At 38.0% G+C, this 25,391-nt stretch overlaps 2 protein-coding genes and 1 long non-coding RNA gene across 13 annotated transcripts in view; 2 read left to right on the top strand and 1 right to left on the bottom strand.

Moving 5' to 3' along the window:
• The window catches only part of ENTREP2 (endosomal transmembrane epsin interactor 2), an 86,808-nt gene extending 78,277 nt beyond the window's left edge, over window positions 1-8,531 (top strand). For 2 of the 3 annotated variants that reach the window (XM_065847120.2, XM_065847121.2), the window contains 3 exons: window positions 3,263-3,328; window positions 4,066-4,394; window positions 6,331-8,531. In XM_065847120.2, coding sequence (XP_065703192.1) covers window positions 3,263-3,328; window positions 4,066-4,394; window positions 6,331-6,516 — 581 coding nt within the window. In that variant the 3' untranslated portion in view covers window positions 6,517-8,531. The remainder of the gene's footprint in view (window positions 1-3,262; window positions 3,329-4,065; window positions 4,395-6,330) is intronic. The other variant, XM_065847122.2, reaches the window with a different exon arrangement.
• APBA2 (amyloid beta precursor protein binding family A member 2) overlaps window positions 7,983-25,391 on the bottom strand; it is a 100,122-nt gene continuing 82,713 nt past the window's right edge. For 8 of the 9 annotated variants that reach the window (XM_071813844.1, XM_071813845.1, XM_065847114.2 and 5 more), the window contains 6 exons: window positions 23,226-23,411; window positions 19,978-20,157; window positions 17,871-18,083; window positions 16,969-17,088; window positions 10,702-10,842; window positions 7,983-9,285 (listed from right to left, as the gene is read on the bottom strand). In XM_071813844.1, the coding sequence (XP_071669945.1) occupies window positions 9,214-9,285; window positions 10,702-10,842; window positions 16,969-17,088; window positions 17,871-18,083; window positions 19,978-20,157; window positions 23,226-23,411 (912 nt within the window). In that variant the 3' untranslated portion in view covers window positions 7,983-9,213. The remainder of the gene's footprint in view (window positions 9,286-10,701; window positions 10,843-16,968; window positions 17,089-17,870; window positions 18,084-19,977; window positions 20,158-23,225; window positions 23,412-25,391) is intronic. The other variant, XM_065847119.2, reaches the window with a different exon arrangement.
• On the top strand, window positions 11,668-23,186 carry LOC139828925 (uncharacterized). Its single transcript, XR_011741005.1, has 4 exons — window positions 11,668-11,843; window positions 15,748-15,831; window positions 16,192-16,357; window positions 19,146-23,186. It is a non-coding gene; the product is annotated as an uncharacterized lncRNA (long non-coding RNA).

Genomic DNA, 25,391 nt, shown 5'->3' with positions numbered 1-25,391 from the left:
TTCACTGGGCTGTCTAAGGGGTTTAGAGGAAGAATGATGTGACTAGCTCAGAAGAAAAGCAGGCAAAATGCTTGAAAAACTGGTTTCATTTAGGAAGATGATCAGTTGATGCTATTACTCTTTTTAGATCTATATTCTGTTTCTATGAATTTCGGAGACCTCATACTTGGCTCAATAATTGAATGTCTTTTACCCTTAGAGATCTAGCCTCAACCTCCTGTCCAGGAAAATGAACCTTTAAATCTAGAAGTCTGCATTTATTGTATGAAATTTACTCTGCTAGGATATGTGTGCTATGAAGCTGCTGTGCAGACAGTAAGTAGGAATTTCTGAATCCTTTCTACTGTGCTAAAGACAAGAACAGACCTTCTGGATCATGCTCTGCAAGCATTCCGTATTGCACTCCATGTGTTCTTTGAGTAGCGTTCGAGAGAGAGATTACTGTAGGCAGCCATATCTATGTGTTCTAGCTGGCTGCTGGGACACCTGGTAGAAAAGATGGTCTGCCTTCAATTTTAACACATCTTGAATACATCCATCGTCATTTCTGGAGAAGTGGCATAATGGGAATTATTTTGACTACTTTCCAAGTTGTTAGCCCTGTTGTATGAGTTGAGGGAGGCAAGTTGAATGTGCTTGAGATGTAACTGTGTAGCAAAGATTGTAACAACAGAGCCCTGGTTATTCTAGAGATACATATATGCACATGGAGGGTGGGGAGGAAGAGGGAAGGTATTTGTGCTGGCCTAGTTTGCCATTCTTTTGCTACTTACAGAAGATTTTAAAATGGAATCTTTAAGAGAAGCACTTGAGTCTAGAGCTGCATATTTCTTTCATTTATGTCTGGTGAACTGCCGTTTGCAAAATTTTACACTGTGAGTTTTTCACAACTTCACATCACTTCCCATTCCTCTACTTTTTGTTGAGCTTCATTGGGAAATCATACGCAGGTTAGAAGCAGCACAATTCTGATAAGAGGTACTGGCTCTTTGTAGCAGCCCTGAAGCTTATTTTTCCCAAGCTGTGACACACAGCTGAGGTTCTTTAGAAGTTTAAAAAGGCATTTGGTCTAGATTTTTCATGATTGGCTATTGGTATATAGGTCTCACTGCAGAATTTTAAAATACAGGCACAGAGTTGGATGATGGGCAAAGATAAAGGGAACTGACTTGGGCTCCATCACTAACCAACCCAGAAGAAAAAGCTTTTGGGTTTTTTTTCAGTAATGTACACTTATTTTTTAAAAATTGTCCTGGAGTAGAACTGGTCAGATAGACTGACTATAAGAAAGATAGTGCTGTAGCTGTGTCGTTAATACTAATCACTCATGTAAGAGAGATACTGTGGATTTTGGAGAAGTGAGGGGTGAGGGAGCTTCAGGCACATTTATGCATGGAAAAATACAGTGACTACATTGGTGAGGTTTGGTTTTGCCTTTGGACCAAGTTTTTCTACTTTAAAAAAGATCTTTAATTTATCTTCTGATTAACCTCCCTATACAAGTCAATGTGGAGAGATTTAGAAGCGTAACCTTGAAATTCACTGTGCAGAGTTTTGTTAAATGAGTCCTGAACGTTACTGTAATTGCACTGCGCGTGGTTTGGAACATAAATTATTTGACACAGGGCTGTTGCACATGTGCAACCGTGTAGTTACAAAACAGCAATGAGATCTAATAAATTAGTAATCTGGGAATTGTATTGTGGGTATAAAACCATGGGCTTTTAGGTTAATAAAACACAATTCATGTGCTTCAGGCACATCTTGATATGAAGGGGTCTTTATGGTATGTACAGTAAATAATTCTCCCATTAATCCTTTAATACTGCAGGTGGGCTTGTTTATTTGTATTGAAATACCTGTCATTCCTAGTAGAGAAATTATCGATTTTAATTTAATAGGTGCCTGTAAGGTCACAGTGTAGACCCTGGACAATTTAAGTATGGTGGGTTTACATATAATCTCCGTGAGAAACAGTTCCCTCTTAAAAGAGAAATTACTTATACATGAGTAGTTTGCATATTTTTCTGTCCTTTCCCTGTAAAGTTTGTTGTAGCAAAGGAAGACAAAATCAGCTTCTGACACTGATGTTTGTTAATTTTAACCCAAATACGATAGACTGTATGGCTATATCAGTTAAGTGCCTGAGTGATTCTGTAGTGTCTTGTGCTCCACATAATTCAGGATAATGTCTAGTGGTAGTTTTGACTGTGACACAAGTACATTAAGCAGTATAATAATGGATGAGAAGACAGAACCTCTGAAGTGTCTCCTCTTAGTAAGCATGCCATGATTCATGTGCTGCAGTAATTCAGCATAATAAAGCAAATTAAAGACAGAATAGAAGCTGTCTCTCTTAATTTCTTACATATTTTCTATGTTTGTAGCATCTTATGTTTCTTTTCCTTCATTTAATTATTCACTTTACCAGAGAGGATTATACCAGCTTTTCATTATAAACTTCCCCTGAAGATATGGAAGAAAAACCTCTTCTAATCTACCTAGAAGTTCAAAATAGTTTTCAGTCTTGGAAACAGACGTGAACAGCTGTAGTATAAATGGAAGGGTTTATTCCATCTTGACTGTTAGAAGCTTTAAATCAAAAGACTACAGTGGTAATTACTGTATAATGTGATCTCATCAACATTGACTCTTGTGCTGGCATCCCCAAACACTGTCTGCAGAAGGCGACTACATCCAGAGTTGTTTGTAGATGCTCTGTAAGCGCTGGTTATTGATTTGCGTCATCAGTAACCGTAGTGGTCACCTACCCATTAATTTATTCAGAGGTGGACAGCATTTGTCCTGCAAAGAATGAGAATCTATTAAAAAAGGAAGTAGAAATATTGAATAAAATGCTGGTTTTACAGAAATACAAGGGTTTCCTCTTTCTTGGTTTTCTCATTTCCTAAGAGAAACTTTGTCTGCCAGGGAAATAGAGGAAGGTCTAAGGTCTCTCTGAGCAGGGAGCCTTCTGTAGCTTCAGGGCTTAGGCCTGAAATATTTAGGATTTGATAGCTGTATAAGAGAGGAGTCCATCAAGCAGGATATATCTTTCTATTTATAATCATTCAACAGCTTACAGGACATTTCTGTGTATAGTAGCTTCTCTTTATGAATGGGCATCATGAAAGTAGTATTTTATTCTGAGTAGTTTCATTCTGTAAAAGAGAGAATAAAAGATTCCAGTGTATTTTTCCTTGCCTTGGGCAGCGGGGGATAGCAGGGGTTGATTGTGCTCTGTCTCTCTCTTTGGTTAAAGGTGATAATTGTGCCTGGACTCCCGTATGTAGCCAGCGTCAAGATGCAGGATTATCACCAGCTACAGGTGAGAATCAGTTTTCTAGTGGAGGATCATGTGGGTTTCATTCTTTTGTTTTAAAAATAATTAACAGCTTTTGATAGAGAAACAAGCTCTAGAAAATTTTGGGCGGAAAGATCACTGCCAGCATACATATATAGTGTACAGTGCTGATGGAACCAGCCTCTGAGTGACAGTAAATGCTGTGCATTAAAATAAATGCTGCTTTAGTTTAGCAGTTTTGCTGTCTCTGTATTTCTCACAAATCTCTCTTGTATTATTCACTGATTAAAATTTTTGAGGCCTGGAAGTAAGGAGAACTTTATCTTTTAAGTGGGGGAGGGGGTACGGGGAACTGGGCCTAAAACATCACAAGTTGCGTGTGTAATACCAAATAGCTGGTGTTTCCCATTGTCATAAATGTCAGCTGAAGTCCCTAAAAGTAAAGATAACAAAAATGTCTGTGATTTATGAAGTACTTTCTTACCCACCCACTCCTGCTAAATGCAGTCCTGCTTGGTCATGCCAAGAAAGTCTCACTCTTGACTTCTAATTAAAATTACCCGTTTTGCAGTGGTTCCTTGATTGCATGTTTTTGTTATTCTTCACACAAAACAGACATTTTATGACAAAGTAAAAACTTGTGACAATATTTGTTTTGCCTTTTTTTTTGTTCTCTTTTTTCTTTGTTTTGTTTTTTTGTTTTGTTTTGGTTTTTTTTTTTTAACTATTACTTTAAAGATATTCTTCCCCCCCTTTTTTAGTTCCTGTTTCTGGTTCTCATATGGCTGCCTCTGCCTGTCAGCATTCTTTGAGCAGTTTCCTACCGACTGGAAAACAGAGGGATACAAGGAAAATTAATCTACACTTAAAGCCAAAGGCTTTGCACGCAATCTCAAAAGAGCGACCACACTCTTTAGTGGACCTTAAGGCCTATAAAGACACAAAAATTTTAGTGGCAAAATTTTTGGAACATTCAAACTGTAATCTCCCTCCAGAAGTACGTCACGTAGTGAACAGCATTCGATCAGTAATAAAATCTGATGAGAGACACATGGAAGAAGCCATCTTCAGTGCCAATATTATAGAGCAGGTAGGCCATTTATGTTCTAAAGTGTTGTTCAACCATGATAGACACATACCTTATTTAAATGTTTTTACAATTTCAAGTACTGTAAAGGTAAATACTTTTTTAAGACAGTTCCTACAAAAGTTATTTTATAGTAACATGGCTTTAGTAAGAAATAACTAAGATTTATTGGGCAGCAATGCATTTTACACTGAAGCACTCATAAATGCATTTAACATTCTTCAGCCGGACCCACTAATATCCTCGGAGATGTATAGGGAACAGGTATTTACACACTGATAATCATCTTCTCTTATTTCCAGTATTCTTCTGCACCTCTGACTGTTCCCTGCATGAATTTGTGTTTATATCTGGTGCTGCACAGAACTGATGTGGATCTGTTGTTTTTTTCAGGCAGATGTATTTGTGCAGCATAAGCTACTAGCTGAAAAGAATGGGTAGACAGACAATAGAACAGTGCTGTTAACTGTACTCCTGGCTAGAAGAGTGAAAATGACCCTTGCTATTTTTAAGAAAAATAATTGAGAAATAGACTTTTCCAAATGAAGAAAGAATGAGTCTTCTCAGCTTGAGTAAAAATAGAACACAATGCTTGAAAAGAATCCTATAAAAAAAGGGAATTAGTAGTGGTAGCAACTTTTGTTATCTAATGCATGTTTAATAATAAATCTTCTTTGTAGGAAGAAAGGTGATGAATCGCCTCTTGCTAGTATTGTTACCAGAATGGTAGCTATAGAAATGAAGTTCTTTTTATGTGTCAGACTTGAAAAGCAGAATGCTCTTAGCACAGACTAACCACATTTGGGTTGCTGTAGGGTTTCCACAGAGCTGGAATAAGGATATGTGCCTGGGGGCTGCTTCCTCCCCTTCTGCTATATTGTAATTTCTGTGGTATTAGTCTGCTGATCCCTAAATGAGGGAAACTGGCTAAGTATTAAAATAGGATGTCGTAACACCTCAACAGCATGTGAGATAGCTTGATGTATAGCAGGAAACATGCAGCATTTAATAAGCTTGCTGCAAGATTGGTTTTGCTATGAAGTAGTTGTTCTCAGTTACCTCTGTAGGGCACATGGGTAGAAAAGCAGCACTGTCATGACATACTTAAGAGAGTGTCTGTATAGAATTAAATTTTAACAGTTTTATTGCTTTACAAAATCTATAGGTCATTAAATCTTCAAGGTTAGAAAGGTGAAAACAATTTTCTTGAAATGAAAAAAACATAGTTTCTCACAAAACAAAACAGTGTAAAAAATCCTGAGTGTTTTTGTAGATCATAAAACCAGAAACCAATGGACCAGTTTTTATCTTGTGTGGAGTTCTTGGATCCAGGGAGACATATGGCTTTTTTCACATTAAAAAAATAATTTTAGTACTGATTTTTTCAGACAATAAACCATTATTAATTAGTGAAAGTCCAGGGCATCCCAGAAATCTACGTAAGTCGTCACATTATCTTTGGTAAAATAGTTGTATAATTCAGAATCTATTAATACCAAAATGCTTGTTTACCAGGCTTGCAAGGTTTTAGTTCTCTTCTGCCCTCAGCAAAGCTACTGCAGCATCTCTTTTTCCTAGAAGAAACAGATGAGTTGAATTTGCTCCAGACTTGTATTTGTCAATTATCAGGCAGAGCTGCTGCCTTTTCCACAGGTTGCCTTTTCATTCCTATAGGCAGAAACAAATAGTTGTTTGTGCCTTTGCCGAGTCACCTTTCTAGTACAGATGGAGGCTGCTGCCTTCCAGGCCTGACTGTGCCTTCCTGTAGCCAGTGGAGATGACAGGAGAAGCGGGCAGGTCTCTGGATGGCTCCTCTGGGAGAGCTCCAGCATTAGAAAACCAAAAGGAAATAACACTCAGGCACTGAACCTTTTAAATGAAAACATTTCTTACCCTGTTTTCCCCATTCTTCTTTCTCCATTCCTGCCCTTTTCAACAGGTAATTACAAGTTCCCAGCAGAATGTGAATACCTCTAGAAAGCGACTTCAAGAAGATCTGCACCTTCAGAGCTGTGGTGCTCTGAGCTCTCCAGTTGCCTTCTTACGTAGGTCCCGTATCACTCGCACTTTAGAGCGGGACAGGCCTCATAGTTGCGTTGGAGTTTGCCGGGAGACCATCCTTTGATAATATTCACAGGTATGTGATTCCAGCAAAGACAATTAAGGAAGAAACCAGGACTGGGAGAAATACTAGCGGATGACTTAAAAAGGAAAAGGTGTCTTCCTTTGGAATTCCACTTTTTTCCAACAGCAGGAGGAGAACGCTTGTTTTTCTGAATGTAAATTTCAGCCCTGATTTTTGCAAAATTTTAACTGATTTATTAGTAAAGTCATAACAAATGTTTTCCCAACCAGAAATGCGTTTGTTTCACTGTTATAGAAATGCTACCGATGCCGCCTAGCATTTCTTGAAAACCATTACAAAACCACCAGAGACCAGCTGTACAACTTAGAAGTTGTATTTATTTAATGTACCTCAAAGTGTTTTAACTATGATCAGTGTTTTAATAAAAAGTATTTCCGGACTTTGTTTTTTAACAATTGATTTAGATAGAAATGTGAAGGTGATTCATACACACATACAGTGCCGCTTCTACTCCATTTTTCCAGCGTCTGAAAGACACCAGGCTAACTGATCTGTCCCATTAAAACTGCTGCCTCCCTTCCCCCAAATATGTTGTCCTTTTAAATTGTGGTAAAGGCTGCAGTGTGGTTTATTTTTGCTTTGTTCTGAATGCTCATGAGTTTATGAATGGAGTAGTGTATGCTACTGAAAACTGATGTTTAAGTACTTTGCAAATTGTGACCAGAAGATGCATTAGGGAAGAATTCTTTGAAATTCTGCATTTCCAAACAGCATATTTCACAACCAACTCTAACTGACAGGAAGTTAAATGAATTTTTATCTAGCAGAGCCTTGAACATTTTTTCAAACAGATTCCTACTCCAATTAGTAGTTTTGATAATTGTATTACTGAAACATGTCCTTGTGGTTCTGCTGCATTTATTACAAAACAAAATAATAAATATCACTGGCACTGATTGGATTACCACCATAAACGCAGGTCTGCCAGCAACGTCTTCCAGTACAAGCTTCATCCTGGCTCTCTCAGAGGAATTGGAAAGGCCTTAACACAAAAGGTTCTCCTAAAGAACCTACCACAGGTTGACGTTTCAGCGTTTTAATTTTTTTGCAGCAGTACTTGTCAGTAGTGTTAGTTTCCATTGGAGTTTTAATCAAATACTGGTTTCATTTGTGTCACTCTGAGCTGGGCAGACATCCTGTGAAAAGGTCACAAAGGAATGTAACTGAAGTGAGTAGCTAACATTTTACAGAATCATCCACTTGAATGTATTTTAATTATAGCATGCTTCTGTTTTGATGTGTAGTTACGGTGACATCCAGTGCCAACAAGGTATGCTAATTGAAGGCATCTACTCTCAAGATACTGATACACAAATTCCTAATTCAAGAGATTAATTCCTTTTTAAAAAAATAACCTGTGACCTTTGCAACTGCACTTAGATGAAGAATTAAATGATCTTCTACTTGGATTTTTTTAATTATATAAACTTACACAACAAACAAAATAAGCAAGCTTCCTTATTGTTTCAGATTTATTAGTGATAGTAGGTTAATTCTTTCCTAAGGTCAGTTGCATGCAACACACTACTCCTTGAAGTACAGTCATCTAAAGCTCTTTAGTTACTGCATGGTAAGGCTTCTTAAGTCACAGTGTATTTTCCTCAAGGCCTTGGCCAAAAAAAAATCTAGACAAAAAGTTACACCAATTAACATTTATCTCATAAGGAATACAACTTTACTACTAGGGTGTTTATCTACACACATTCTAATAATGCTGATGGTGCTAGGTTATCTGTCAAAACAATTTACATTCAGAACACATTGCCTTAGGAGTAAGAATGCTTTAGAAAAGACAGAAACAGGTAAGCATGGTTTTCCCATTTTGAGCTAATATAAACAAAACTGTAATATGTAAAAACTAAAGAAAAAATCCCCAGCCCAGCACATACATTACACAACCTGTGCAATAAGTTATCCATGAAATAACTCTGTCAAATCATAAAAATCACAAACATTAAAATAAATATGTATCTAAATAAATATTTTGATTTTAATCTTGTGGCAATTATTCTTTATTTAGCATATGAAACACTTGTTACATGTTTATGTTCACACCTTGCCAAAGAGGTTACACTTGTCATAACAATACCAAGTACTACAGTGGTTTTCTTTACATTAGAATCTAAAAGTTTTTAACTGCACATGTTCCTTTCCACTGAAATACCATCTGTTCGGCATGAGTTTTAAAATTATGCAAAGCCATCAGTATTGAACCATTTTATGGGACTGGGATTTCTTTTTTAAAACTTGAGGCAGTCATAACTTTCTCTAATTGCTTCTCTTTGCCATTTCCTGCAGTCTCATTCACCAAATATTCACATTCACCGTGTTATCAAACAAAACAGACATACATACATCACTCCACATAAGGGCTACAAATAAATATGCTTTAAGTTTTATGAGAAAAGAGTTTAGAAGATGCTGCAAAATACTTAAATGTTTTACAAATATTTTTGTTAATGATTATTGTCCTTGACCATCCTTCTCATCACTTTTTGGCAAGAAATAAAAAGGAAGAAGAGGAAAGGCAGAGACACCTGTCTGTTCCTTGTTTCAGAGTCCTCAGGTCAGCTTCAAAGCCTTTAATTCATACAAAATACAAATGCTCATCTTCAGCTCTGAGGGTTTCGTCCATGATGGAATCATGTAGTTACTTTGCTGCAAGAGAGTCGTGTGCTAGATGTATAGGGGTGTCTCTTGCCCAGTTAGAAGCCTGAACATGGCAGCTGGCATAGTCTTCATGTGAATCTGTCAATTGATTTACACAGAAATTAACAGAATTGTGACTAGTTTAAAATAATCCATAAGGCTGAATCTGTCTCTCCCTGTGGTATAAGTTCATTTATTATCCTGGTTTCTATGGATGTGAACGTTACCAAAGTTTCTAGTTCAAAGTTCTAGGGTCTGACAAGCTGTTTCGCTGTCTTAGCTTTTTCTCTGTCTGTGGTTTGTTTGTTTTCTAATGACAATGACAGGATGCAACATCATATATCTTAAAAAGATACTTAAACACTTTACTTTGTTAACACCACAACTGAAATTACAGCCCTTACAAAAGAAGCAGCACAAACCTCCCTGAAAATTCTGGTACTAACTGAATTTGGGTTTTTCCTCTATCTTCCCTGTGGGAGTGTCACTTCATATGTATTTTCTCCTAATTGGAGTATAATCCTCTGAATACAAAACTTGGACTTTATCACCTGATATTTAAATGCCAGTTAAGAGTTTGGTGGAATGGGTTCTCTCATGGCTAGTGTGTTTAAGTTCTTCCTACAGGGGGTACTGTGGTAAGTGTTGGAGGGATTTGACACAATAGCGGGACTGAAGGCATCAGGTAATGAGTTGTATCAGAACTGTAGTAACAGCTGTAAGAACCTATGAGACAACACAAGGGGAAGGAAGTTAACTTACTGATGATACAGACCCTCAGCAGCCATACGCTGCCTTGATACCTTGCTGAATAAAAATGTTTCATCCTGTCCTTTTATGTTTAGGGAGATGTTATGCTACGAAGAGGTACCATAAAGGTACAGCAGTTCTGTTGAAATCTACAGCTTTGTTCCTGCCAAGGTGCACATACTCTTATTTCTCAGATATCATTTACCACAGGAAAACAAGTTATCTTTGAGTTTAGTGCAAGGTCTGACCAGGGTTATCTATGATACTAACACTAAATTCAGTAGGGGTTTTGATATACTGGAGCATCTTGTTCATTGATTGCTGATTTCTCTAGAACTACTGGAGAAAAATTACTTATCCCCAAGGTAAGCTGGAAATGAGCAGAAATGAAATTAATAAAATACATATCACTTTATATCTCTGAGCTCTTTGAATTTTAATTTATTTCTATGGCAGATGCTGTATAGTGATAAGCCAAGAGACCTTTTCATAGTTAACACGCTTGAGCAATTTCTTTCCTTAAATGACTGGTTTAATTCAAACACCAAGTTGAAGGTTCAGAATCATGCCAGGAACTCTTGAAAATAAGAGGAAAAATGCAGAGAATGTGCATCTAATTGTTAAAAAAATCTTCTGTTAATTGTTTGTTATTAGTGCTCGACTCCAGTTTACTGAGGTGGGTTTAATACTACGTTAAGACAGTCTTTTTAGCTGAAACATACTATTTCAGCACTTAATTTCGTGATGAAGTATCCGTTTTCTTACCTCTCCCACTGAATTAGACAATGCTTGCACTATCTTCTCATGAGCAGTAGCAACAACACTTTGTCCATTGATCTCAATAATCCGATGTCCTACTCTTACCCCTCCCCTCTCAGCTATTCCACCTCGCATCAAGCTGCAAATCTGCCAAGAGAAACCAAAGTTTATTACAGTTTAGAAATGCCATAATGTAGCAGTTACTAGGTTTTAATACATAATAATGAGTGGTTCATCACATCATTGTAAGGATTCCGGAAGATACTTGTGAAAGTATGAAGCAGTTCTGTGAGTTTTTAAATGTTGGTTTACTTTCTTCCAAAAATTCTGTAAATTATGATTTTAATTCTCAAGGGCTAAGAACATATAAATACCTAACACAGTGATGCAGGTAGCAGCCACACAAAACTGGAGTTAGGGGGAGATAGAAGTTTTATGTACTGTCAGAAAAGGAGAAGAAAGTGATTTTTAAATATTTCCAACTCTGCTACATGGGCCCTTTCTGCAAATTGCCACGTTATTCTCTCCGAATAATGAGAAATATAAAAAGGGCTACAGAAAAGCTTAATCTACAACAGCAACTTTTTCACATACATGAAAAAGACTGACGTAAAGCTTAATCTTTAACCCTGCACAAACACTAGTTTTAGGCTGAAAGACATTCTGAGGTGAAAGCTGGTGATCTGTAAAAAGGTTTACAAAGATACAAGGAAAGACCTATCTCAGAGATTTAAGAGGACATTTTATCTGATGAGAGAGGTGAGGCACTGGAACAGCTGTCTGGAGAAGCTGTGGCTGCCCCATCCCTGGCAGTGCTCAAGGCCAGGCTGGATGGGGCTCTGAGCAACCTGCCCATGGCGGGGGGGTTGGACTGGATGAGCTGTAAAGGTCTCTTCCACCCAAATAATTTTATAAGTTTCCGAAATGTGCAAATTCTGTTGGTTTTGTTTTTGTTTGTTTTTTTTTTTTACAGACTGTCCTCAGCATTGCGAAGTGTGACAGCTTGTTTCCTGTGCCTCTGCAGGCTGGAAAAGAGCACTCTGCTCTCCAGAGCCACTGCTTTTCTCCATGTTTTATGGTGCTGCTGGCCATAGGGAGCTTAGGATGAAGAAGGCAAGCCAGGCCGCTGTTTCAACTGGCAGCTGCAGGTACCAGTAAAGAACTAGGCACAAGTTTTGATTTTTTTACGTGCCCTACAATAAAGCAATAATTCTACAAGAAGAGTTACATTCACCAGCAGCAGACAAAATTATTCTGAGGTTGCAACATATGTGGTGTACAGGCAGAAAGAAAAATCTCAGTCTGGTATGGCGATTTTGAAAGAATGCTTCTTCCTCAGCAGTGAGATCTGTGCTCTGACAAGGCCCTCCCTGACAGAATAAACAGCTGTATATCAGATAGAAATTGCTGGTGAATTATTTTAGAAGACTAAGCTCATGCAGGGTAGAAGGCAGCTAATGTATAGCTTGAGTCTCTGGAACTGAGCAGAGCCTAGCAGTGCTGAGATTTACCTTTTGTGTACTGAGAAAAAACTGTTCTTGGAGGAAGAGAGGTGAGAGGTGAGTGCTAGAGCATCCAGCAGTGGCTGTTCCTGTGGTTATTCTCACTGGTTAGAATCATGTGCCAGGAATTATTACTTGCTGAGATCTGGTAGTTTGCTCAGAGCTAAATACAAGTATGATAACATGTGGCTTGTGTCCCATTGAGTTTGTAATCAAATTCAGAAACACAGTATATGGGGTGATGGCCAAGCTAGAATATATTGAAGGTGGTTGTGATTGGCTGTGGTTGACCAGAATCTCTTCTGTATGACACTAGCAGTTTCCATTAAATTCCTCCTCATAAATAACAATACTATAAAAAAGGAAGTCCCTTCTTACTCAAAGTTCAAGGTGTCTTGATATGCGGAGTGAAAACATAGAGTTATTCTTTGTTTATAAAAGGCTTTTCTCAGCCTTCTGAAAAAAGATTTTCTCATGCAGTGAGACTTACCTTCCACCACTCTATCACTAGTGGGTGAGTTTTACCTACTGTGGTTCATAAACTATTTCTGATGGACTTATATGGATAGAGGCATCATCTGGACCCTTAACAGAATTAGATCTTGAATTCTGGTCACATACAATGTATGTTTTGCAGGTAGTCTATCTTCTAATCATATAGCTGACAAGATAAGCTGTACTACATAGATCATCCCTTTCATAGAGAGCTTCTCAATTCAACTCACTGTCAGAATAACAGTTTGTTCCTTGCTGTTGGGGATTGTATGCTGTAATCTGAAAGGACAAAAAGCAGAATGCGCCAAAAGAGACCCTGTAAATATATTTTTCACAATATAAAAGAAAATACAGAGACAGTACAGCCAGCTGCAATACAAGCTTTCAGAGCAAATGGAAATGTGACCCCTTGCCCACTGGCATAAAGGAAAAAATAATGGCTTGCATATCTACCCAGAGCACCTTACATTGTGCGCCTCTCAAAGCGCTTTTAATACCATCAGTGAATTTCTTCTTTCTAACATCCTCAGACACAGGAAGCAGTCTCGTCTCTTCATTCAAGAACGTGATCCCTCTCCAGGGAAGGGAGTCAGCTTCCTTTTTGGGAGCACTAACTATTTTAATGAGGTATTATAGAAAGATAGACACAGAGCCCAAGTGGCTCTGCCTAGCATCACAGATCCTGTCAAGCTAGAGACAGAGTACAGATGTAAAGAAATATATTGTACTTAAAGCACACATTTACGTGGCTCTTGTACTTGCAAGTGGCTGACTCAGAGCAGCACCTTGTTGAACGTGGTGACAGCTGTAATATTATTAAATAAAGCGTGATGCATCTGGATCTTCTTGTAAGCAAGAGCCCTATACTTTCTTTACTGTGTAAACTGAAGGGGAAAAAAAAGGTGGAAACCATACTGGTTCAGTTTATTCAGCTGTTACAGATTCTGCAATGTCTTAGCTAAGCTGCAGTGTATCAGATGTGAAACTTCAGTAGCTTCACAATCAGTTTTATTGCCACTGCCCATTGTGTAGCAAAACATAAAGGATAGAACAGTACAAAGCAAACTAACTTTATTCAGTGTAAATGCCTTAATGTAACCTATTAAACAAGGTTTCTCCTCATCTCACTCCTGTTTTACTCTAAACCCTATATATTTTTTTTCCCCAGACAGTTTAAATAAATATAAACAAAGGCAAGGAAGAAAGAAAAGCTGTCTTTTTTTTAACTTTTTACCTAGTTTTACTGTATTTTTAGATAGAATTGTGCTAGGCTAGGGATGGGGTAGATACACTTCTCAGAGAAAGTGTCTCAGCTCAGAGATCTAGAATGAGAACTGGTACATTATCAGCAGTAAAAATACAACTGGTAATACACAGATTTTTCATAATCTAGGAAGATGATGTGATACGAGAGGACCACTTGTATTTAAACACCATCATTTTAAAAGAAGTGTAGTATAATGATTTTCAGGAGGTGGCTGATAGGTCACTTTATTTTCACCTCCCCATCACACACAATATTTTTTTCATGTGTATGCACAATATTTTTTTCTCATTTTTCAGTTCAAATTTTAGATTCCTTTTATAAATATGCAGTGAAATCACATCGGTAACTTTCAAGAGCTATGAAGAATATTTACATCATTAGTGCAAGAGGAATTTTGCAAAATTAACACTGATGTATACTGTAGTGCTGCTCCCTAACTAAAACTTCCTCGTACTGCATGAAGCACAACTTGAGGCTTGGCACTAATTGAACTATACAGAATACAAAAAGAAAAGAGTCTTCTGCAGCAGCCCAGTCTCTGCATCTTCCTGATACCCTGTGCAAGCAAAACCCAGCTCACATAGTACGTTTGTATGTCCAGGTTGTTCATGGGCTATTCACTAACATGACAGCTGTACATGCTGCACAGATGAGATAGGCAGCGTGAAAAGGAACCACCACGAAACCCCAGTCAGAAGAGGCACAGAATAGGCACCAGCTGCATGCGTAATGAGGTAATGGCACAGCAGTGAGCGCCATTTAATTATACCCATTCTGGCAAGCCATTTATTTCTCCACTGTGCTAATGCTAAGTCAATAAAGGATATTATTTCTGAGTCCTGTCATAATTTATAGCAACTGCTGGAAATTACAAAACTGCTTTTTAAAAGTTCAGTGCTCAGCTACCAGAGAGGCATACCTTGCAGAGTCATATTTTCAAATGTTAGGTTAAGTAAGAGTTTATCTGAGGAAGGACTTGCAGGCCCAGAAGCATGTCTATATAGCAGCCTGACAAAAGATGTTAATCTCTCCTTTCATATTCAGACACAGAATATTCATATATGAAATGTATTGCAAGGCTTTCTTTTTTTATCTGAGAAGGATTTTTATGCTGAATTGGGTGAACTTCATATTGGATGTCCATCTAAATGTTGCTCATTTAACTGGAATTATGACCATCCAGTGTGAATATGACAAATGCCCAGTAGATGGAGTGAGCATGCTATGAAGGAAAACAGTCTCAGTCTGCAGAATTTATTAAACTAAGGCTGCAATTATATAGGAGATGATTAGCTGAGACAAGATGAATAGATTGCCTCACAAACTCTGTAACTGCCTCTGTCCATGGGAGGACTCGATAAGCTGCTTCTAATCCACCTTGGCCTGATTCTTTCCCCAGCTGTGACCCAAGCCCCACCAATGCTGACAGGTCTTCCAAGATCAGATAAACTCGGTGCAGTATTCCTCATTGTTCCTGAAATGTATTTTCCTCTTTTTATCACTAGATGAACATACTAGATTTATAAAAGACAGCAATTAGGAAATAAACCAGTGCCTTATAAAGTATTATGTGCTCTTCTCAGCACACTCTCTGAGATCTATTAACACCAGATTCTATCCCTTTTATCCTTTTTGTACCAAGACTTGGGATTTGCTAACCCAGAGTGAACTGCCAGCAATATTCATACCCACTTAACATACATATATCCTTATGTGAACAGGAATTAAGTACAGGCAAAAGAGGGCAGAAATATACCGCACACCTGATATTTCTGTATTTTTTTACAGACCTCTCTCTACTCAAGTGCAGAGCATTAATCCCAAACATGACAAATACTTTAAACCTCTGCTGCTGAAGGATCACAACCTGGGGTAGGTATCGCTTCAGAGTGCTTCCAGCTGGAGCAAGGCTTGGAGCAGTGTTCTTTATACAAATCTCTGCTGTGACCACAACGTGATACATGATCTTACGTAGGAACACTTAAAACTTAGGTACAATAATAACTTGGAGATGGCTAACAGAGCTGAAAATCCACTAATGAGCCATCTGTTTACTAAAGCACAATAAGACCCATGAACTGTATCCTGTAGAATTAGCTGCTACTCTTCCAAGGGTGGCACACAGAAATCCGGCAACTTCAATCAATGAGTTTCACAGAACAGGGGACCAGAGCCCACAGTCCTTTGTGATGTGGTTTTCTGTGTGAGCAGCCTGATTATTTTTTTTCCTAGACTGGAGGAAGAGGAGATGGTGATGGTCCTGCACTACAGGCAGTCCCTAATGCTAGTATCAGCCCCCAGAAAGGCCAGGTGACTGTCTCAGCTAGTTGTGTTGGCAAGGTGTCAGAGAGTGGCTTGGGAAGGAAGAACTACAAGAGGAGGACCTGGAGCTGCCCTGGTAAGTGCTCCTGCCACATTCATTCTCCTGGTTGCTGCTGTTACTACAGGGAAATTGCAGAATGCAGAGAAGGGATACCTGGGCCACAACATTTCAGCTACTTGTAGTGAGAAGGTGATCAGTGACCAGAGGAGGTCACAATTATGTTCCCTTGCCCACTACCATGTGATCCAAATAAACTATGCACAGTAGAAGAAAAATTAAGTCTTAGTGAGTGTGTGCTGAAATTTGAGAATAAGCAACAGGATCAGAGTTAAGATTAGCATGTTATAATTTTAAAAACCTGGTTTAGCGTAATTGTTTTCTTTGCAACTCTGGCACACTTATGACAGTTACATGCGAATTAGCTCATCCAGCTATTGCACCAGAGAATCTGGGCTGTAAATCTTGCAGCTGCGTTATATAGGAAAATCCTTCAAGAATGGTAGTACTTGTTCTCTTGGTGTTGTCCCTTTGCATTAAATTACTCAGAGATGTGATTGTAAGGTTTTGATTAATTAAGGCATAACAGTACAAAAAGTGAGGTCATGTGCAATGATTTTTTTCAAGTACTTGGGTGTGTTTCTAGAAAGAGGAAAAAACCCAAACAATCACTGACCACAGAAACTTACAATTCCATTCTGCACACTGAAGCCCAGCTGGTATTTTAAGTCTGGCCGTTTTATGAGGACAGTAGTAACAGGAGGACAGCTGACAATGTTCAGTTTGACTTGTGTCTGATTCTTGAGACCCTGTAAGATAGTCCAAAAGTTACAATTTCTGAAATGGATCTTCATTAGCTCTTTCATTAGTAGTTTCTTAACTGCAAGAGCGTAAAGCACCTGATCTGAGAAAGAACAGCTAGAGTTAATAGAAGTCCATTGTTAACCTAGAGATATGCTTCTCTGTTTCATTTATTTCCCAAGCTATTTGGCCCAAGAAAACACATCAAAACTTTGCATTTAACTACTATAGAAACCTCAAGAAAGTCTTCAAGAAAAACCAAAACTGACTACTGCTTGCCTTTTACCAGCGTCTGGCTAATTAATCTCCTGCTGCACTTGGTAAACCTGCACAGACATTAGAATTATTAAAGATAATGCATTCTGAGATGCCATCATGCCTGGGGAATCTATATACTCACAGTCTACCAGCCTCCATCCATTTCAACTACAGGGAGCCAAAAGAAGCATAGTAGGTCTTAATCCTCAGATTGCAACTTAGAGGCTGTGGGGAAGCCTGAAACTTTGAAGACAGCTAAGTAACTTAATTTAGGCAAGTTTTTCAGACCTGGCATCATTTGTTATAGCCCAGTACTAAAGCTGAAGTCTGATTCTCCAGCCCTAAATTTCTGTACATTATCACCTCTGAATCTCTGTTTCTAATTCTGCTTTTTGATAACAGATTACTGGTTTTGATTTTTTTGTACAGTGGTATGAAAAATCTTATGCTGGGAATCTACAGGGTCGCTTGTCAGAATATTACATCCCTGCTGGTTTACAATATACAGCATACAGTTGTAAGTTTGGGGTACCTTTATGATCCCTTGGCATGTTGCAAGAGGTAGACCAACTAAACTGGTCCCATTAATGGACATAATTTGGTCACCAATGCTTAGTTTTCCTGAACGGGCTGCAGGGCCTCCATTCATCATGTTGGCCAGGATAACGGTGGGTAGAATGGATCCCCATCCAGATTCCACAATCACTACCCCAAGAATTTCTCCCTTCTGTTTTTCTAGCTGGAGCTGCAATTAAAAAGAAAAAAAAAGTTTTTTGCTTTGATTCACCTAAATTTGAGCACTAGGATCTCAGTTGTTCTTGAATAACACCTACAAATTACAAAAAGAATTATATTCTTTGCCATTCGGTAGTAGCATGACTTCAAAACCGCTGTTGAAACTGTGTAGCGCATACCTATTCAGGGGTATCTTCCACTTGTTTGTTGAAGGTCATATAGGTCCTTATAATAAGCAAAAAACTAAGACATTGGTTAATGCTCTGTAGAAAGTGGTGGAACTGAATACCAAAGGAGTGAATGCCAAAGAAGTTCTATCAGTCTTGGAACCTGGCAGCTAGAGGAGACTCTAACATTTTTGTAGCTAAGGTAATGCCTGGAACATGGACAATGGACATGGAAAATGTCCAGCTCCACTTCTGCCATCACTGCTCATCAGGTTGTCTCTTGATCTCAGGGTTTGTCTCTCCTTATTTTCAGGCAGGATCTCTTTATTGGTTGTGGTGGTGTTTTTTGTTGTTGTTATTAATGTTTGTGCCTAGCATGTTGATCTAAGATCCCTGAGGTACTGATGTAATGTAAATGACATCTCCTCCTCAAATGTGCTGATGTTAACTGTTCAGTAATCATAGCATATGTAACTTTTACAGAAGAGAGGTAAGAATTAAGTAGAGAACATACTCTAACGAAAGACTAGGAACTCTTTTATTTCAAATCTGGAAGGACAGGGACATCTGTGTTTATGGGAATCACAAAGGCCAGCTGACTTGTGTTGAAGCTACCTTTCAAGGCTTTGAACCAACCAGTATGCTACAATTCTGTCATCGTTCAAACATTCATAAACCAATTAGTAGCAAAGGTGCCACAAAAATAATGACCTTTTAAACCACTTCGAAATGTGACATATTTGTGTTTTTCTGTTCTGCTTCAAAGTTAAACCAAGATTTGTTCAACTGTATTTTCCCTTGTTTGCTACAAGTATTTTGTCATAGTCATATGTACATGAAACCACTTTGTTGACATCTAGTGACTGCACAAAACTACCATCACATCAAAAACTTTCTATCTGCAGGTATAGGTGAAAAATACTCTCTTCCCAAGTACACACATGCTGTACAAAAGACCCTGTAATGCTCGAAGGAGTGTAAGAAAGCTCTGACTGAAGAATTAAGCAATTTGCAGTTCCTCTCAAAGTAAGATTACTTTAGGACATAGCATGGAAACTCTGACCTTTGCAACATGGGCCACATACCTGTTATGGTGCAGCAATATAAGACGAAGCAGAACCTGGGTGCAACTGCACTCACCACATTCTGATTTGGAACGCACAATATTACAGTGACTTTTGCATGAAATGCAAAATGTGAAATACATGGCTATTTCAAAAATGTAAATAGTTGTGTAATTTGGGGCACTTAAGGGAAATTCTCACCTTTTCATGCATTATGATTTTGAAACTCCATTTCTTGTGACAGTTTTATACATGTTCTAATAGGGGAAGAGAAACTGGTCTGCTCAATGCCACAGCATCCTGGACTCATGGTCTACTAAGTAAGAAATCACTTAGAACCTGCATTAGAATGAACTGTAATTTCTCTTTCTGTATCAATACATTAGTAAAACAGAAAAACGCCTTATACTACTGTGTACTGTGAATAGCACAGAGGTCATCTATGTCAGATGTAAATGTACTTTATTACTGTTTTGATCAATAGAAGCAGAAAGAACATGAAAATGAAAAAATTCTAAACACTTACAAAGTTGATTCTAGTAACACAGTATTGATGAAGCCACACATCTTAAGATGTGAAGTCATCCTTAAAATGCCAAAAGATATTTCCATAAGAATTGCATTCCGCTGAAAAAATGGACCAATCTGAAATGAAATTCCAAAACTAGCTTACCTCTTTGCAGTTTTCTGAATTGGAAAAGTGTATGAGATCATCATTGTACATCTCTTGGGTATTGATGATGTCACTGTATTCTTTTTGACTGAGATCCTCTGGGTTAATGCCATTGGCTCTTAAAAACTCTTGGTAAGCCACACTGAAAGCCTGACCAATTGATTGAGCTATCAGCTGTGCCTAGAAAGTAGAATAAAACGCAGCTCAGAGAAAGGACTGATAAACAGTTTACCACTGAAGCCATAAGAAACAAGAGAGAAATTGCACTTTAAGACAAGTCAAAATAAAGGATCCTGTGTAGTTGCTGCATTACTAGGGGTATAAAGTAACTTCAAGGTCATTTCTACAGAAAGGATCCATTATATCCAAAATCAAATTGCAAACTCCATTTAAAAACACTGCTGATTCTCCTTTCATCAGTTCGTTGCAGTAGCAAGCAGCCATATGCTGTTTATGTACTTGTTCCAATAAACACTGGAGAGTACTGGCTGTGTACCAATATGGAAGCGAGCTCACAGAAAAGACTGTCACAAACCCTGCTCTCATCACACTACATTTGCAGGAGTGATGAGAATGGATGCTCTGCTTGCACATGTCTTCACAAACATGTATGCACTGATGATTTTGGTTGTCGTGTCACCTGCTGCTTCTTCACCTTAGTTTTCTAAGACTGAAAACACTGCTTTATGAAAACCATCTGGTCTCCTATTACTGCCATGATACCTGTCTCATATTCCCAGCAAACCAGTAATACCCTGCTTACCCACTGCACATCTACCATGGCTGTTCCCATGAACACCCTGACAGGCAATGTTGAGGCACTTGCAAGAATGCAGCCAGAGCCATGATTATAGCTTGTTAATGTTAAGAACCACTCTTCAAAATCCTGTGTCTGTATTAAATTTTGAAGCACTTATCTATGCATGCATTTTACTACAGTATGCAGTAAAATATGACTTCCCATTACAGTGGGCTGTATAGTCAGTACAATTAATGAAGCATTACAGTAACTGGTACTTGGATGTGTCAGAAATATATATGCATTAGAAAGAAATCTACAGAAACCGAAGATTATGATAATATTAGACAACTGCACACATTCAGCACACTGCAAAAGTCAACTAATTAAAGAATTATTGAACTGCCATGAAATTTACTTTCTTGTTCCACTAGATGACACTGGAACACAGAGAAACAGGTAGATAAAAGGAATTTGTAGTCAAATTCTTCTACACCTGATTTTTTTTTTTAAATTTCCTGTTGTGAGCTAATGTAGCTCCCAGGGAAATGCCATGCTGCATTTTGTAAATTTATGGTTTTCAGGTACTGCATTCTGTCATCAGGATATGTGTAACTCCCAATGATCTGAGGAGTTAATTGCATCTTACAGCGTAACTCCCTAAAAATATTACTACATCAAACCTGTAAAACATTATTATTCCTGTATTAAAGTTTAGCACCAGTCCTTATAGACTTCTTTTTTCAATCTCCAGTGCTACTGTTTTCTCTGTAGTCAGTCTTTTGCTGTCGCCTCCATTCTACATTCTCAAAACCAACATGTCTAGATGCCATATTCTAATCTATTACTGCTAGTAACAGCCAGTTCTCACATCTTAAGTTCATCTATATTTCCAAGTTTTTATGACTGTTTATGAAAGCGTTCAGATTATGTACCACTTAGAGGTAATGTAATTAAGTTCCTTGAAAGGTCACCCCAGCAAAGCAGTGGCAGAGCCGAGAACAATCCCAATCTGGCACTCTAACCTTTAGACAATGCCATTTCTGCTTCACAGCCTTAATTGCTTTAAAATAATGAAAATGACTGCTTGCTCAAAAAAATATGCAACCTGTGAGTTATGACTGTCTGAACCAAAGAACTAAATTATTTTTTAATTGGTTTGACAGAAATATATACATATTTCAAGCTCTTTCTATATAATGATGGTCAGAAACATTTACTGCCTATAACAAATACCTGTATCTCAATTGCCAAGTTAGAAACAGACAACAAATTTTGCTTTTTCTGTTTTACTAGTTTGGTATCTTTCCCATAAGTGTTCTAGGATGAAGTCCCCTGGTCTGCCACTTCAGACACAAATATGTATTTTGCTACCAAACCACACCTGGCTGTACAACAGCAGTAAAGCAAGGTTCTCCTCCTTTGCCACAAGAGGTGAGGGCATGGCACACCAGCACTCTTCACAGCGGGGGCACAGGATGCGGCAGAGATGTACAGAACTCTCTTGCAACCACTGCGCCTGTGACCCTATTTTGAGAACGACTCCAACTTCTTTCACCTTTTGGGAATTCTGTCGCAAGTGAAAATTAGAACCTAAAGTGGTCACTTGCTTTTTTCAATGGAATTTTAACAAAAAATTGGTTTAGGGCTAATATGGTATTGGATCCCAGAGGATCTCACAGCATAAAGTGACTGAAATTATGCTTTCTGTTGTATAGGTGTTCTGAGACAGTAATGAGTTTTTCCTAGCCTTTTATTTAAGAATTGCTAAATTTTTCTGGCTGTGAAGAAAAATTTCTATAAATATAGAGAACTAACTTTTCTTAGCTCTGCGGTATTTATAAAAAAATTCTAATTCATAATCTTTGCTAGGGATGAAAAAAGAGAACTGAAAAATAAACAGCTGTATGTGTCCTTAAACATCAAAGGACGTTTGACAGTGTGTATACCAACTGCAGGGAAGTAAGCCGTAAGGGAATGAAGACTGTGTAGAGGGCAACCTTCTGCCAAGCCTGCCAAGTTGGTAGATGTTCGCAGCAACTTGGCTTCATGTTGAAAGAGGTCCAGAAGGGTTCTGCCTCATTGCCAAGAGTCTGGAGGTTTATCTGTGTCATTATGTGCCAAACCACTGGACTAAAGGATTCAGTCCAGGATGAATGATCAAGTTGATATCCCAGAAATTAATTTTGGCCATAAATGGCCATTGACTTCCAGACAACTCCAAATAATTAGGTACTAAAGGATTTGGGGAAGCATTGTTGAAAGAACACAAATGATTCTGTAACACATGAGACAGGGAGTGGATATTTGGGACTTGGTGAGATGAATTTTTGGAGACAGAAAAGAGAGATTAATATGGACCAAAAAATGGTTAATGTTTCCACAGATTACCTATAGCTTCAATCATAAAAAGCTACTGACAACAAAAATTCATGCAAGAAATTATATTAAATTTCAGAAATTCTCTAAATGACCTGGTGTTTGAGTAGATTTAATTCCATTTACTTACATCCTCTGATTCAAAGACATGGCATATCATTTTGTACTGCTTCTTTCCTTCCTGGGCACCAGGCGTTGTTTCAATACAGTCTTGAGAAGCTGATCTTGGCATGCGGCGTCGCGCCATTAAAACCACAATGTTACCAATATCAGCAATATATGAGATTGTACGCAGCGCGTGATCCATCATGGTTTCCTGCAAAGAGAAATAAAGTTATTTGTCATGCCTGCTATTCTACGAATACCGCACCTTCCCTCTCCTGGATGGCCTCTTGCTTGAGAACAACAAAGCTACAGACGCACTCTGAGAGGGCCCAGTTCTGATATTCCCTGTGCAGTCCATGGGCCCGCTCTCCAACCATAGTGGCTGATCAAGAAATTGGTTTCAGTGGGAGTGTCACCTGAGCAAATACAATGTGGTTGCTACTGTAAAGCAATAATGAAGATCGGTACTACTGACTTATAAACATTTTCATGCTGTTAGAAAATTATGTTTCCCTTTTGTATTGGTTTTGCTGAATGAAACAGATGCATTTCACAATGACAGACGAATTTTTAGGGAAGTCATATGTATATGAGAAAGTGTTATAATTTCCCAATTTTTTTAAAAAAATCATGTCCTACAATAATATCTAATGTAACATTTTTCTCATCTAATATACAGCAAAGTGATACTTTCTTATTGAAGATCTATGAAGACAGTATTTCACCTTCTCTGTAAGCAGAATTTTTTAATATTTTTTTCTGGTGACCTACATACCTCAGATCAGTTTGGAGGGAATGGGTCTAGTGTCGGAGCTCACGGGCAACATCCTGTTCCAGTCAATGTCATTAGGCTGCTAAATTGGTTGTACTGGGAGACCTCAACTCACAAGAGCCATTGCCTGTGAGAATGATTTTAAGTGGAAACCTGTCCAAGCTTCATCCTAATGAACATTTCTTACATAAGAACACCATGAAGAGTACTAAATATAAAAAGCCTTGAAACTTCCTGCCGCTGTCTCAAATCCCTGAGCTCTGCATATTTTTAATTACTTTAGCCTTTTAAATTCTTATTTTACTTTCTGCTATTAGCAGGGAAATCTCAACCTACTACTTCCAATTTTTTTTTCTCACAGGAATATATCATTATTCAGTGGCTTTGTTTAAGTATTGAGTTGTCTTGGACAAATGAAAACAGAGTGCATATCTGTAGTCAGAGAAGTATATGTTGTCACTAAACTTGTTTTATTTCAGATATTACTATTTTATCTTTTATTTCCATCTCAAGTTTCTATAAATTGTTTCTTATATGAGTGATGAGCTCCCAGAAGGAAGAACCTTCAAAGAAGTAACAGTTTCTGTGCACCACAAACTATGAACTTGTAGTACATTTTAGTCTTTCTTAACTCAGTGTTAAGTATGAATAAATCAATGTGGCTCAACAGCTAGCAGTCTCATTGTCTTTAAAAGGTTTCTGTATGTAAAGTAATCTTATTTTATGAAAACGATGTATGTGACTTTGCTACCATGATAATTTAAAAGGATTTTCATATATTTAGGACTGCAAAGACAAACAGAATTATATACTTGTTTATGCTAATGCTTTAGACAATTATTTGTACCTTCATACAGGTTTAATCAAGATATGGTATAAGCAACCTGATTTCTCCTTTGGTTTTTGGTTGGTTGGTTTGGGCGGTTTTTGTTTGGTTTTGTTTTACATAAATAAAAAGCCACAACTTCTCGAAGGTCCCAGAAAAGCATGATGATATGGAAGATGTTCCATAATGGTAAGAACCTTTTAGGTTTAAAATGGAAGTTTTAGGAATGCAATCAAGTAATCTGATTGACTGTAGTTCCTTTAAGTGCCTTCAAAAAAATCACTATTACTGGAGTTCATGTATAATTACAGAGGAAGGAAAAAAATAACAGTAATATAACTTATGGTAGTAGTGCTTATCCAGTAGATATTTTGACAATTTAGACAAAATATTAGAAAAAGCCTTCTAGCTATAAGGACCCATAGAAGCCATATAATGATATTTTAAGGCAGCAATTATTTAGATTTTTTTTCCCAAGGACATTCAAGGACTGTATGTTGTTCTTCACCGTGTGACTGTGCTGTCACTCCTCACCCCCTACTGCCCACATGTCACCACTGGACTTGAGGTGCTCATCCTCTCTACCTGGAGCC

Source organism: Patagioenas fasciata, chromosome 12, assembly GCF_037038585.1.
Source record: "Patagioenas fasciata isolate bPatFas1 chromosome 12, bPatFas1.hap1, whole genome shotgun sequence".
In the NCBI taxonomy this organism is placed as follows: Eukaryota; Metazoa; Chordata; class Aves; order Columbiformes; family Columbidae; genus Patagioenas; species Patagioenas fasciata.
The sequence above is the reverse complement of the archived record's forward strand: the minus strand, read 5'-3'. Positions and strand labels throughout refer to the sequence as shown.